The sequence below is a fragment of the Pollachius pollachius genome (genome assembly GCF_949987615.1).
Source record: "Pollachius pollachius genome assembly, chromosome: 3".
NCBI lineage: Eukaryota > Metazoa > Chordata > Actinopteri > Gadiformes > Gadidae > Pollachius > Pollachius pollachius.
The window spans coordinates 10,694,437-10,708,376 of NC_136936.1; the positions used below are offsets into that span (position 1 = coordinate 10,694,437).

Genomic DNA, 13,940 nt, shown 5'->3' on the forward strand with positions numbered 1-13,940 from the left:
CAGTTCTATGGAGCGGCCTTTTGCTCGGCATCCTACTTCGAGTTGGTCTCTGGGAATCTGCTGTTGAATAAATGAGTCCATCCGTAATTGTGACCTGATATATTAGTAGTCTGATATTGACATTTATAAAAACAAGTCGGTGCACGCTTTACAATGTGCAAATTAATGTTTTAATTTTGATTAATCAACATAAACCCAACAATCGTGTCGTGAAGAGAACTTGTCTGCTCTCTGATCTATTTCTTAGACAGCAACAAAAAACTTAGCACATTCATAACATTTGACAAATATCCTCAATTGCATCAATCACGTTCTGGTGTGGATTCCTTAATAAGATGTGTGCAGAAACTGAACCTTCCAAAATAATTCCTACGGCGGAAAGACGATGGAGCGCAAGAGCGCATAGATCGCCCCGCTTCACAGCGCCATGCATTCCGCTCGTAAAGCCATAACCTTGGGATTATGTGTTTAAAGATAATAAAGCTCTAGATGTCTTGTTTTCCAGTCAGGTTTTATCTAACTACTCTTTTTAGTGGACGCGTAATGGGAACGATACCTTTTGCGCGGCGATAAGGAGAAGCGTGGGTTTATATAGACTCTATCCATATATAGGCTGTTTATCTATCTATAGGAATGCGTGGAATGAACGGAGACCATAACACTTACATGTTGGAAGAAATAAACCGTTCCCGAGAGGTCGTCGGACGTATGTTCCCATTTGCCTCTACTCTCCCGTGTCGAGTCCGTTGGAAAAGTTTCTGTTTAGTGGAAGCAGATGATAATCCCGACGATCATAGAGTCCCGGTTTATACAACGGCAGCGGGAATGGCTTTTATCCGTCTCCGTGTGATATCATAGCGAGAAGATGACTCGTGGAGAGCCTGTAGCTGTGAGGGTCCGGGACGTGTTGCTGCTGGGAGTGGGATCCCGTTTCTCGGTATTCCTAGGGTCCGGTGGAGCTGGTGGGCTGGTCTGGGAAACTCTCTGGAGGTGACCATCAATCATTATACAGATCCCACCCAGGGGCTGGACACCTCTCTCTCCCTCTAGCATACCTCCCTCCCTCTCTTTCCCTCTCGCATAACTCCCTCCCTCCCTCCCTCCCTCCCTCCCTCTCTCTGATCATGCCTCCCTCGCGCTCTCTCAAATTGCAAGATTCAACGGGCAATTTATTGGCATGGAAAACATAAATTTATTTACTGCCAATCCACAGTAATAAAATAAGTTGACTCACGAAAAAATAGTAGCCTACTTTTTAAATAAAATAACAATAATTAAAACTATAAAAATGAAAACATTTAAATGTCTCCAGGTAAGACCATAGTACCCATCACACACACACACACACACACACACACACACACACACACACACACACACACACACACACACACACACAAACACACACACACACACACACTCTCTCTCTCTCTCTCTCTCTCTCTCTCTCTCTCTCTCTCTCTCTCTCTCTTTTCTCTCTTTTCTCTCTCTCGCTCTCTCTCTCTCTCAAAAACAAAAAGGTGAAATATAAGTCTCTCTCCCCCTCCTACCACTCTCTCACGCAGACACGCAAACTACATTGAACAAATATATAGAAAGGTTGGATACAGTTTAAAAAAAAGGTAAAATATAAAGTTCACATGAAGTATAACATAAAATATGCTTCTATACAAATCTCTCTCTCTCTCTCTCTCTCTCTCTCTCTCTCTCTCTCTCTCTCTCTCTCTCTCTCTATATATATATATATATATATATATATATATATAAAATATGCTTCTATACAAATCTCTCTCTCTCTCTCTCTCTCTCTCTCTATATGTATATATATATATATATATATATGTATATATATATATATATATATATATATAAAATCAAATGTCCAATCTATATTTAGGTACAAACTTTCCGAAATAACGCTTAATTTAACTTTAATATAAATACTATTATCCATATGAGGAAGGTTATTAACTACTATAACTAGTTATTTATAGTTGTACGCGCTCTTCCACAACACGAGTGTCCCGGAACCTCTCATCTCTTAGGTCTACACGGAACGTAATTCCTGCCACACGTAGTCGTTTCCCGGAAGTCGACGTGGAGGTGTGTGTTTTGGTTGTGTTTTGGTCTTCTTTCCTTTACAATGTCCGAAAATAAGGTGGAAATGTCAGCCGAGATTGTCCAGAACGCCAATGTACAGCCGCAACAAAACAACCCGCTGTCCAGGAAGCTGAATAAGATCCTGGAGACACGGCTGGACAATGACAAGGTGACAAGCGTATTATTACCCCCATAGCACCAACCACTATTCATGGTATTTATTGCATTTTAATGTTAAATGTCGGTTGTGGTGTGTGCAGTTCTAATTACATTGTCATAATTTTATACAGTCTATGTATTCTCGCCATTATGCTTAGGTGACAAACCTTTATAATGAATCCAGCAACGCTGTTATGTGACATATAAGCCTCTTCTGTGTTGTTTCGGGAGATTCTGGAGGCTTTCAAGTCGCTGTTTATCGTCATGTAATGTTATGTTAATTGCTTTATGGGTAATAATTATAATAGTGTTCAGGTCTTATTGTACCAATGCTATTTTATATATTCAACCTCCAGTCCTAATAGCCAGCCTTATACTCTATGTATATCACTTGTTATTGTATTATTATTCTGCCTTGACTTGCACTGTTTCTATTTGTTATTTGTTGCTGCAACACCTGAAAGTGGTGTCGTACCTTAATGAATCTAGCCATGCCTAGATTTGGTTTATTTTGTTCTGGTCCTTCATGAATATATTCTGTGTGGTTTTAGGAGATGCTGGAGGCGTTGAAAGCGCTGTCTGTCTTTTTCACGGAGAACAGTTTACGCACAAGGAGAAACCTCAGGGGGGACATCGAAAGGCGAAGCCTGTCCATCAACGAAGAGTTTGCAAGGATATTTAAAGATGTCAAAGAGGTAGGCATAAGCCACACTCATACAAAGTATTGCTGTGTACGAGAGATTTATGATTTATGAATGAATGCAACCTCAGGGATGCTTATAAGGAAACCACATATGAAATATGACATGAAAATGGTTATGAAAACAAATTCAGTGTGTTTTTATAATCGATCAGATTCGCCATATAGCAATGTGAGCCTGTATAACATTGAGTCTTTTATGACAAGGTGATGGTTATCTACTTACTACAAAAACACAGAAATTATAATAAACTTTAAGAAAGCTAAACACAGTTTAAGCAAAGGTTTAACGTCAAGGTTAAATAATGTGTTTATTAGCTCATGTTCTACATAGTCACTAAACATTTGTTATATTTCTGTTGTGCCTTGTATTTTTTAATTATTTTTTTAAAGCCTAACTACACCAGATTATCTGAAAACATATCAGGGTTCTCCTAAAACAATCGAATAGTGGTGCTGCACCACCATGCTCTCTTACTGTTTACGGTTCTGTTTTCTATGTTTTAATTGAATTCCGCTTCAAAAAGCAAAACTTCAATGTCTCGAGTACGCCCTGTGTGTAGGAAGTCATCTGGCATAGTCGATGTTCTCCGCACAGCAAACCAATTTCACTTAAAGTTCAGAAGATCTTAATTTTCAACAAGTAAGAGCAGGTCAGGCAGTGTGTTCTTGAGCGCAGCAAGTTTAATACACAAAGTCAGCCACATCCTAGAACATTGTGGCATTCTGGATGGTACTGTAAATCTGATGCAATTGAAGTGTTTAGTTAATGCAGAGATTACAGTTATATACACATGTTAATTGTTTTCAATAAAGCAGGGTTTTGTTAAAACATGGTTTTCCTTTACTGCTTGAAGCAAAATACCTATGCATAGGCAATATTTGTTACACATATATAAGTTTATTGGCAGATAAGAAGTGCTATCGGAATAGTTTTACATCCAATTTCGGTATGGGGGGGGGGGGAACATTATTTCATTATATTGGGCAACACTATAATGTGAAAAGAGCAGGTCATTGTAGTGCACATTATCATCTTAAAGCCTTGTGTTATCCATTGTTTCTCTGCTTCAGGAGCTGGAGAGTGTTAATGAGGACGTCCATGCGATGAGCACATGTTGTGAAGAGATGACCAGCAGGCTAAAGGTACGGTGGCCAACAGACTTTATATTTACAGCATTGAAGGTGTTTTAGTTAACTTTTAAGAACAATAAAACAAAATAAATAAAGCCTGCCTTGAATGTCACACCAGTCATGTCATCGGAAAAGATTTCAGCAAGTTACAAAATGTCGGAGGTTACAGAAATGCGTGGTCCCTGCGCTTGTTTGTTTTCGCCACCTTTTTAAGTCATTTTGTTCTTGCGACCTTGCCAACCTTTTTAATGCGCAAGAAGTCAGCTGCCTGCCCAAGCTGTAGGTGTCCCTGAGCAAGGTGCCTCTCACCTGCTGCTCCATAACATGGATCTTAATTCACTGTAGGTCACTTTGGATAAATGTGAATGCTAAATTATAAGTTATAAAGAGTAATAGTTTGAATCTCAGCAATTTAGTCCCACATATTAAATTTCAGTATTCGAATGAAGCACTAGGCTTATTCTTTTGTTGTTGAATGCTTTATATGCTTTAAATGCTTTTTCATTTCAACAGGCAGCTAAAGAGCAGACCCAGGACCTGATAGTAAAGACCAACAAACTCCAGGGGGAAAAGTGAGTTTTTCTTCCGCATTCTGTTATCAGCAAAAAAATAGAAATCATTGAGGACTTTTCAAAGACCCATATTGCTTTCTGGCTCAACGAGAACAAATTAGTGTGATAAAGCAAGGCTGTTATAACGTTATGCGGATTGCTAATATATAAGCCATCCTACATTTCTTTAAGTTATTTATAATAATGCAATGTGTTCTGTAAAATGAATGTTACGTAAGGCCTAGTTATGTTGGTCTGCAAAGTTTTTGCAATGTTCACAGTGTTTTGAAATGGTTTCAACCACCCATTGGTACAAGTACATTGTGGTGTACAGGCTAAGAAGTAGTAATATTGATATATTCCTTAGCTTGCTGTATTTTTATTTCCAGAGAAAAAGTATTAAAATATGGTTATTTGCATAATCCTTATTTAATCCTCAATTTTTGGCAGGATAGTGCAGTGGTTACAGTGTTTCATACCAGGCAGAAATGTTCTGCATTAGAGCTCAAAGGTTTTTGGTTCTTGGTTCTGCCATGCCCTGAGCGCTTTGGATAAAAGCACCAATGACTTAATAAATAAGAAATAGTACGTAGTCATGGGAATGGCTATGAATGAATGAGCTTTGGGATCCAAAGATGAAGAACAGCTGTTAGCATGTTGTGCTACATGAGCATGCTAACTGCTGTGTTAACCAGCAGTGTATATCTGAATTGATGGTGGGCTGTGTTGGTGCTCAACTATAGCACAGCGTGCAGAGATCGTGCTCAGAGTAGCCAGACAACAGTCTACTCAGGGTCAAAGTTTGATGGTCAGGGGCTTTGGGTAAGAGCTGCACAATTAGAACCACATTATAGTTTTGTTTTGCCCGATATTGTGAACGACAGATTAACATGGTTCGTACGGCAAATAAATACATTAATAATAAAGCAGTTGCAGAGTGGAAACGGTTTGTAATTTTATTTTAATGTAACTGGTGTACAAAATCCTATTTACAGTGGGGCAAAAAAGTATTTAGTCAGCCACCAATTGTGCAAGTTCTCCCACTTAAAAAGACGAGAGAGGCCTGTAATTTTCATCATAGGTAAACCTCAGCTATGAGAGACAAAATGAAAAAAAAAATCCAGAAAATCACATTGTGATTTTTTAAGAATTTATTTGCAAATTATGGTGGAAAATAAGTATTTGGTCACCTACAAACCAGCAAGATTTCTGGCTGTCACAGACCTGTAACTTCTTCTTTAAGAGGCTCCTCTGTCCTCCACTTGTTACCTGTATTAATGGCACCTGTTTGAACTCCTTATCAGTATAAAAGACACCTGTCCACAACCTCAAACAGTCACACTCCAAACTCCACTATGACCAAGACCAAAGAGCTGTCAAAGGACACCAGAAACACAATTGTAGACCTGCACCAGGCTGGGAAGTCTGAATCTGCAATAGGTAAGCAGCTTGGTGTAAAGAAATCAACTGTGGGAGCAATTATTAGGAAATGGAATACATACAAGTCCACTGATAATCTCCCTCGATCTGGGGCTCCACGCAAGATCTCACCCTGTGGGGTCAAAATGATCACAAGAACGGTGAACAAAAATCCCAGAACCACACGGGGGGACCTAGTGAATGACCTCCAGAGAGCTTGGACCAAAGTAACAAAGGCTACCATCACTAACACACTACGCCGCCAGGGACTCAAATCCTGCAGTGCCAGATGTGTCCCCCTGCTAAAGCCAGTGCATGTCCGGGCCCGTTTGAAGTTTGCTAGAGAACATTTGGATGATCCAGAACAGGATTGGGAGAATGTCATATGGTCAGATGAAACCAAAATAGAACTTTTTGGTAAAAACTCAACTTGTAGTGTTTGGAGGAGAAAGAATGCTGAGTTGCATCCAAAGAACACCATACCTACAGTGAAGCATGGGGGTGGAAACATCATGCTTTGGGGTTGTTTTTCTGCCAAGGGACCAGGACGTCTGATCCGTATGACGGAAAGAATGAATGGGGCCATGTATCGTGAGATTTTGAGTGAAAACCTACTTCCATCAGCAAGGGCACTGAAGATGAAACGTGGCTGGGTCTTTCAGCATGACAATGACCCCAAACACACCGCCCGGGCACCGAAGGAGTGGCTTCGTAAGAAGCATTTCAAGGTCCTGGAGTGGCCTAGCCAGTCTCCAGGTTTCAACCCCATAGAAAATCTTTGGAGGGAGTTGAAAGTCCGTGTGGCCCAAAAACATCACTGCTCTAGAGGAGATCTGCATGGAGGAATGGGCCAAAATACCAGCAGCAGTGTGTGAAAACCTTGTAAAGACTTACAGAAAACGTTTGACCTCTGTCATTGCCAACAAAGGGCATGTAACAAAGTATTGAGATGACCTTTTGTTATTGACCAAATACTTATTTTCCACCATAATTTGCAAATCAATTCTTTAAAAATCAGACAATGTGATTTTCTAGATTTTTTTTTTCATTTTGTCTCTCATAGCTGAGGTATACCTATGGTGAAAATTACAGGCCTCTCTCATCTTTTTAAGTGGGAGAACTTGCACAATTGGAGGCTGACTAAATACTTTTTTGCCCCACTGTATGTATCTTGTTATATTACAAATACAATTAGTAAAACATGAATTGCTCACTTTCCCAATTAGCTGATTGCAGGGGCTAAATCTAGATTTAGATTAATATGCAATTAATTGGGCAGCCCTACTGTGTGTGGGTCCAGCCATCGACCAGAGTTATTCAGAGTGAGACGGCAGCTCAACGTGGCTCTGCTTCCCTCCCCGTTCTTTATTCAGCGGTTGTACACGCTCCACTGGTTTCCTGGCTCTCCATACATCAGTGCATGAGCAGGCCGGCCTGGTGGAGAGACTGTTACATCCTCTATCTCCAGCTCTCAGTGAGGTTGGAGTGAGGAGAGTGTAATGTGCTGATGTTCTATATTCACGTGCGCCCTGATGCATTAGCCTGGAACTAGAGCGCAATCGTAGATGGGGAACAGCCAGTTAAGAACTCTTGATGGATTTGCCCCACTACCTTTCTCTCTCTCTCTGTCTCTGCCTCTATCTCGGTCTCTCCCTCACTCTCGCAAATATGTGCAAATGTGTTGATGGTAATCGGAACATTGCTGGCCAACAGAATAAATTAATAATCAATCTACACAAGTGTGTTTACAGTGAGGGCACATCAATAGCGATGTCAACAGTCTGTGTGTAGCAACTCTCTGGCAGCCAAGACAAGTGATATTGGTTCACCTTGCGCCTGGGACTGGTGGTGTGGCGTGCGGCCAGAGTGAGAGAGCACGTGTTTCTGGCACGCTTGGGGTGGTGCTAGCAGCTGGAAGGCTGCAGCTGGCTGCTCCGTGCCCCGCCCGACAGCCCCGCCCCACAGGACGCTGCAGATGGAGCGAAGAAACGCCCCTCCCCGGTGACTTTGAAATCGGAGGCCCCAACGCATGCCGCAAAGCATCATGGGACAGCTCGTGTCGGGGACGTTGACCTGTAGCACCACAAAAGGGGCAGGATACAATTTTTACTTCAGTTACGTTAATGCAAAAGGACGCATTGTGCCGTGTGCATTCAGCCCTGAGATTGGACAATCAGCATTCAATGAGCACTCGCAGACTTGTGTTAAATTGCATTTTCTGGTTTTAAACACTCTAATGTGGTCACCTGACACGCGCTGTCGTGTGCGGGAGAGCAGTGCGAGAGGGATCCCCAACCCTGATGATGACGTGACACACCAGGAGTACAGGCCGGGTGGGGTGGCGGACTTTCAGACATCGAGGCACACTGCGGAACATGAAACATGGCTAATAGGCAACAAACTGGAACACTAAACACACACTAGGACACAAAAGATAAGTATAGGAAGACTGTACCTGGGACACACACACACACACACACACACACACACACACTTTATGTAATGGTCTCGTGGGGACCATCAGTCTTGCGGGCACCATCTGTCTGACTGTGTGACATTGTAGTTTTATAGAGTGGGGCTGACCCTCGGCCAGATGGAGCCAGAGTTTGGTTCTCCTGATAGGTGTGTTTTTATTGAAATGGAAGCCCAGTGGATATATCATATTCAATGTGCAATCAAGCAATATATCTGAACTTTTCTTCTTTGGATTTTTGCAAGTCAAGGAAATGATCCCTAATTTCCCATCTGGGATTTCAATCTTGACTTACATTTGAGAGGATAGTTCCAAGCTGTACAAATATACTGTATGCACTGTCGATTATTGCAGTTGAAAACACACCTTGAAATAAAAATTCATCAATTCGATCGAACTATTAAGAAAATAGAATTATATGTAAAAATTGGAGTCATTAATAATGGAAACACAAGTCTTTGCCTTCCGGTGTCCCCTGTCTCTCTCTCTCAGTCTGACCCAGTCCCACTCGTAGCATAACCTCCGTTAGCAACACTTGCTAATTAGTGCAGCTCGCAGGGCCTCGATGTGATGGGGTAAACAGCTGTGTGCACACTTTCCAAAAGCAGACAAACACAGGGCCTTGTGTGCTTACTCCTGCCCTCCTGTTTGCTCTCTTATCTCTCGGTGGCACGGGAGGGCCTTTTGTCAGCTTTCTAAATGAAACGGAAACAAAAACAAAACTAACAGAAAATCGAGCAAACAGCCCTAACACGTTTTTTTTTTTCATTCTTTCAACGCGCAACTGAAAAGCCAGCGGAAGCTATGGTACAAGGGGAACCCTCTTTGACCACCTCGTTGGAGACGTGGCCGCGCCTCCCCTTGATCCCACAACGGGTCGGGACAGGCCTGAAAGAGACGCCGAAAGAAGCTGTCACTTAGAGCTCAATAAGTGTTGTGTATTGTTCTGTGATTTAACGGTATGCTAACCCACCTGCGCCGTGTCGAGACAAGTCCAGACGCCTCTGAACCGCTGTAAGACACGCAGAGAACACAGCCTCGCTCGCCATCTTGCCCTTAGGGGTCTTTGCGGTTGGTTTCGACTAATCACCTGTGGCTAAACGGCGTTGATCAAACCAAGCATTTTTGAGAGCTGTACTCCCCTTTCCCCTTCCCTCTAGAAATGTCAATGTCATATGAAGTGGCCACTAATTATTGCAGGTTTTATTTCTCTTCTGCCTAAAAGTGCAAAATATTTCTCTTACTAAATGCCGAATGGACAGTGTAGAGGCCAGGGGCTGCGAGTCCCGGTCAAAATGTTCTGGGTTTGATCCTCAAAGCCGACAGCCCTAGACAGCCCTGAGTCAGAAGCCTCCTAAATCCTACCTTTTCTTACATGACTGCTATCAAAATTCTATGCAAGTCACTTCAGATAAAAGCTCTGTCTGCTGAGACAGAATGGCCACTAGTTGATATCATACAGTGTTCAAAATGTTAATTTTCACCCCAGCTACAGGCGTAGCAAGCGGGGCTACACGGACTGCTGGCGGAGAACCCTTCCCCGCGGTGTGAAGTGACACTGGAAGGTCATGAGGCCCTGAACGGCTTTTAATGAGGTCACGCACGTGAATACACAAGTGTATGTGTGCCTATGACAATGTGAATATGAGAGCGTGCACGTGAATGTGACGAGGCCCCCAATGTGCGCGGGGGTCATCAGCGCACGGCAAAACGAATGCTCCCCTCACCTCTGTGGCTAACCGCCCCCCCCCCCCCCCCCCCGGACCCCCAAATGGGTTTTAACCCAGCCATCAGAGGAGGTGAAGATCGCTTGGTTTTCAGCCCGCAAAGACCTCTATTCCACCTCCTCGTCCCAGACAAGAGCGGTCGATCAGCTCCGCAAGCCTTTAACTGTTGAGTCACCCTAGTAACGTGGCTCAGTATGTTGTGATAAGGCTTCACGGAGATGGTACCTTGTCATTTGCCACATCTATTTAGCTTTTTTGTTGCTATCATTTTCCTCTCTTTAAAGATTGAACATGTTAACTGTAGTTATGTTCTGTGTTTGAAGAATGAGCTTATTTATCAACGGTTAATTTCAGGTCAGGTAGCGTATCCCGGCAGGTGTCGAGATGATTACATGGTGTTTCTTTATAGCATTTGATTGTGTCGTAGAGTGTTCTAGTATCCGAGTCTGACTTTGATAGAACTGCGTTTTTTGCGGTTGGTTGCACAAAAAAAAAAAGGCAGGGCCCGCGTGGGTGCAATGGTACACGCCCGCTGGGTATCCCTACAGCGGGGGCTCAGCGAGGTAAGATTCTCTGTAAGAGGTGCTTAGAGTGGGGGCTTCACCCCGGGCTTGGCTCACTGTCAGAAACCCAATGCAGCCGTCAGCACCGCCCTTCAAAACGCTGGGGCTCTTTGTTTTCACACTCGTGTTGAATTCAGAGCATATCTGACTTTGATCCACAAACTCCCACTGCGATGCACTTGAAACCACCTCCTCTAGGGTTGTTGAATATGCCGTTGTGATGGTCAATTACACTATTCTACGGACTGTTATTTTCTGAAAAGTACACCGTTGTTGTGAATAACAGACCGTTGCTATGGATAGAATTGAACTGACTTTCTTTTTGTGGAAAGGATATAATTTTTCTTTTTGATTTTGAATCCAATAGCTGATTGCTTTAGTACGAATACTTTTTATAAGCAGGATAATGTTCCCTATCAAGGTCCTTCATCCCTCTGTTTCGGTATATTTCTCACCAACTCCTATCGGTCCTCTGCATTCTGTGCAGTTGCTGAAACTAGAACTTTTGCAGCACTTTCTTGTAGCTGCCCTTGATATGGATTGTCTGCTGTGATTGTTCTCAGCCTCTCCAAGAGCCTTTGAATCAAAGCATCTGCTGAACGACTCCATGTGTGAACTTAGGAAATGAGGAGTTCTCCTTCAGGGAACAGGCTCCTACAGAGCTCCTACAGAGCTCTTACCTTGTGGTTAGTACGTGGAGTTGGCTGTGCCTTCAGAACTTTGTAATGATACACACTTGAAGAATGTATGTAGTCATGACACAGACACATGTACAGGTGTATTCATCCTGGGGCTAAGATGTGATTTAAAGTCAAATAGGACAGGTCTGTTATGTAATGCATAACAGAACTGTTATGTATTGTACAGTGAGTATGAAGATATTGCTCAAACTGAGGACACTGTAACTATTTTTAAATAGTGACAGGCTGAATGACATCTTCCTCTAAAATCATCAAGTCAACATTTGACTTGACTGTTGTTTTCCTTGTCAAGCCCGATTTAAATAAAGGTTGATTGATTGATGCACTCTGTTTGATGACAAATTGTCATTCTTGCTGTCGCTCAAAAATGTTTATTCTAGGAAACAGTCAACTGAATTGTGATGAAGATACAAGCTATAGTTTTAATCGCCTATTACCGCAGAAACAATTGCTTCTTTGGACATTTATTTTTCTGAAAAGATTTTCTGAAATTGAGGCCTGTATATTTCATACTTGATCTCAAAAACCAATATAAAAAAAGACCCATCATAAATGATCCCATTAACAGACACAAAGAGAGGTTTGGTTTCACTTCAAATGCAGAGAAGCCCGAAATTCATACTCAACCCATTCTGGCTCACTGTTCCAAGTTCAAGGGAGGTAAGCTTAAACAACATTCGAGCCCATCCCGGGAGGGCGGGCGAGAGACTATACGGATGAGTTGGCAAGGGGAAGAGATTCCTCTCTCGCTCTCTGTTAGCCGCCTATCCCATGACACAAGGTCCCCGTGTGAGCATGGCGGTAACTATGGTGACCATTGTGTTGGGAAGCTGTGACACAGATAGCTATCTCTCGGGTGTTACCGATAGCAACAGGCTCCAGGTCTGTCTGATTTCCTCTGTCTTTATTTAATTTCTGTTTTTCTTCTTTTTTTGACCTCAGTTTGGAAGGGTTCAGTGAGTTTCAGTGGATGCTATACTATTCTATACTCAAGCAGACAGTTATGAGGAGGTTTGCTGCCACCTGCAGCATGTTGTTGGACATTACACCATTACACACGCGCAACCCAGACGCATTATGCATTTGGTTGTGTGTGTAAGGTTCATGCACACTTTGCCTTTTTGTTTATCGAGTCATAAACTGCAGGCTTGGAATGGTATAACAATTTGTGTCATGAAGAGATTACGCTTTTACAATTAATTGTCTATAAAGTTCTGTACCAAGGATAGGATACCTATAATCAGCAATAAACCTTAACTGTATTGCCTTCAGTCAAATGAATGGGTGAAGGATTGCCTATAAAGATGAGTGAGGGAGTGAAGTACTCCCTTGTAAACAGAGGAATGAGTGAAGGGCTTCCTATCTACAGAGGAATAAATGAAGGAATGCCTTGTAAACGGATGAACAAGTGAAGGATTGCCTTGTAAACGGATGAACAAGTGAAGGATTGCAGATGAAGCCGATGAACGAGCGACGGGTGTTCCTCTGCGTTGCAGCCATCGTCTGGAGGTGAGGGCGCAGGTGGCCCAGGCCTTCCTGACCAAGTTCCAGCTGAGCGGGCAGGAGATGACTGCCCTGCGCGGGGCAAGGGACACCCCCATCACGGAGGTGAGGAAGGGCTTCGGCTCCGGCGTCCGTACCACACCCCTCGAGACATGCACCCAAGGGTTTAACCGCCGGGTACTTGCCGATACCGAGTACTGATACAAGTAAATGCAATTGCCCATAATACAGCACTTTTCATGTTCATCCACTTTATAGACTTTATTTATTTTCGGAGGTGAAAAACATCTCTGTTCATCCCTGTTTTTCGGCCCCTCCAATCGTTGCTGGGTTCTTGTATCTTTGTACTAGAAGTGCATGTTGACCCCACTTTTGTGCATCAAGGTTACACTGTCTTGTCAGCAGGTTGCAAAGTGTGACGTTGTGACCCGTTCTGTTACCCAGGAGTTCTTCCGAGCGCTGACCCGTGTGAAGCAGATCCACGAGGACGTCAAGGTTCTATTGAGGACCAATCAGCAAACTGCAGGGTACGAGATGAACCATTCCAAACCTCAGTCAGCCATTCATGACCTCCATGGGCCAACAGGGACCAGATTAGATTTATATTATATTATATATGATCAAAAAAAATAAATATATATATATATTTAAATACAAATTGTCATTAAACCTACACCAGTACGTAACAATTATGTTCATACTTTCTTTGAACAAACAAACCATAGCACTGGTGATCTTAATAATGTGAAGGTTATGTGAAGTCGTTCAAAGGGACCCATATAATGCAAGCCTCCTCTAGTAGTAAACCATGAAAGCAGGAAAGACCAGGAGGACAAAGAGGGGCGTCCGTTGGCCACGACATGTCGTTTTCGGAGAGGTTCATGTGACCTACGGTGGCTGAGGTGCTCTC

At 42.8% G+C, this 13,940-nt stretch overlaps 2 protein-coding genes across 2 annotated transcripts in view; one reads left to right on the forward strand and one right to left on the reverse strand.

Moving 5' to 3' along the window:
- The window catches only part of LOC307073450 (LHFPL tetraspan subfamily member 6 protein), a 46,633-nt gene extending 45,576 nt beyond the window's left edge, over nucleotides 1-1,057 (reverse strand). Inside the window, exon 1 of the mRNA XM_079733298.1 lies at nucleotides 667-1,057. The gene's annotated coding sequence lies outside the window, so the exon portion shown is untranslated. The remainder of the gene's footprint in view (nucleotides 1-666) is intronic.
- Nucleotides 1,058-2,092: 1,035 nt separating this feature from the next.
- cog6 (component of oligomeric golgi complex 6) overlaps nucleotides 2,093-13,940 on the forward strand; it is a 33,488-nt gene continuing 21,640 nt past the window's right edge. Inside the window, exons 1-6 of the mRNA XM_079733412.1 lie at nucleotides 2,093-2,269; nucleotides 2,811-2,954; nucleotides 4,034-4,105; nucleotides 4,607-4,665; nucleotides 13,024-13,135; nucleotides 13,475-13,557. Coding sequence (XP_079589538.1) covers nucleotides 2,144-2,269; nucleotides 2,811-2,954; nucleotides 4,034-4,105; nucleotides 4,607-4,665; nucleotides 13,024-13,135; nucleotides 13,475-13,557 — 596 coding nt within the window. The 5' untranslated portion in view covers nucleotides 2,093-2,143. The remainder of the gene's footprint in view (nucleotides 2,270-2,810; nucleotides 2,955-4,033; nucleotides 4,106-4,606; nucleotides 4,666-13,023; nucleotides 13,136-13,474; nucleotides 13,558-13,940) is intronic.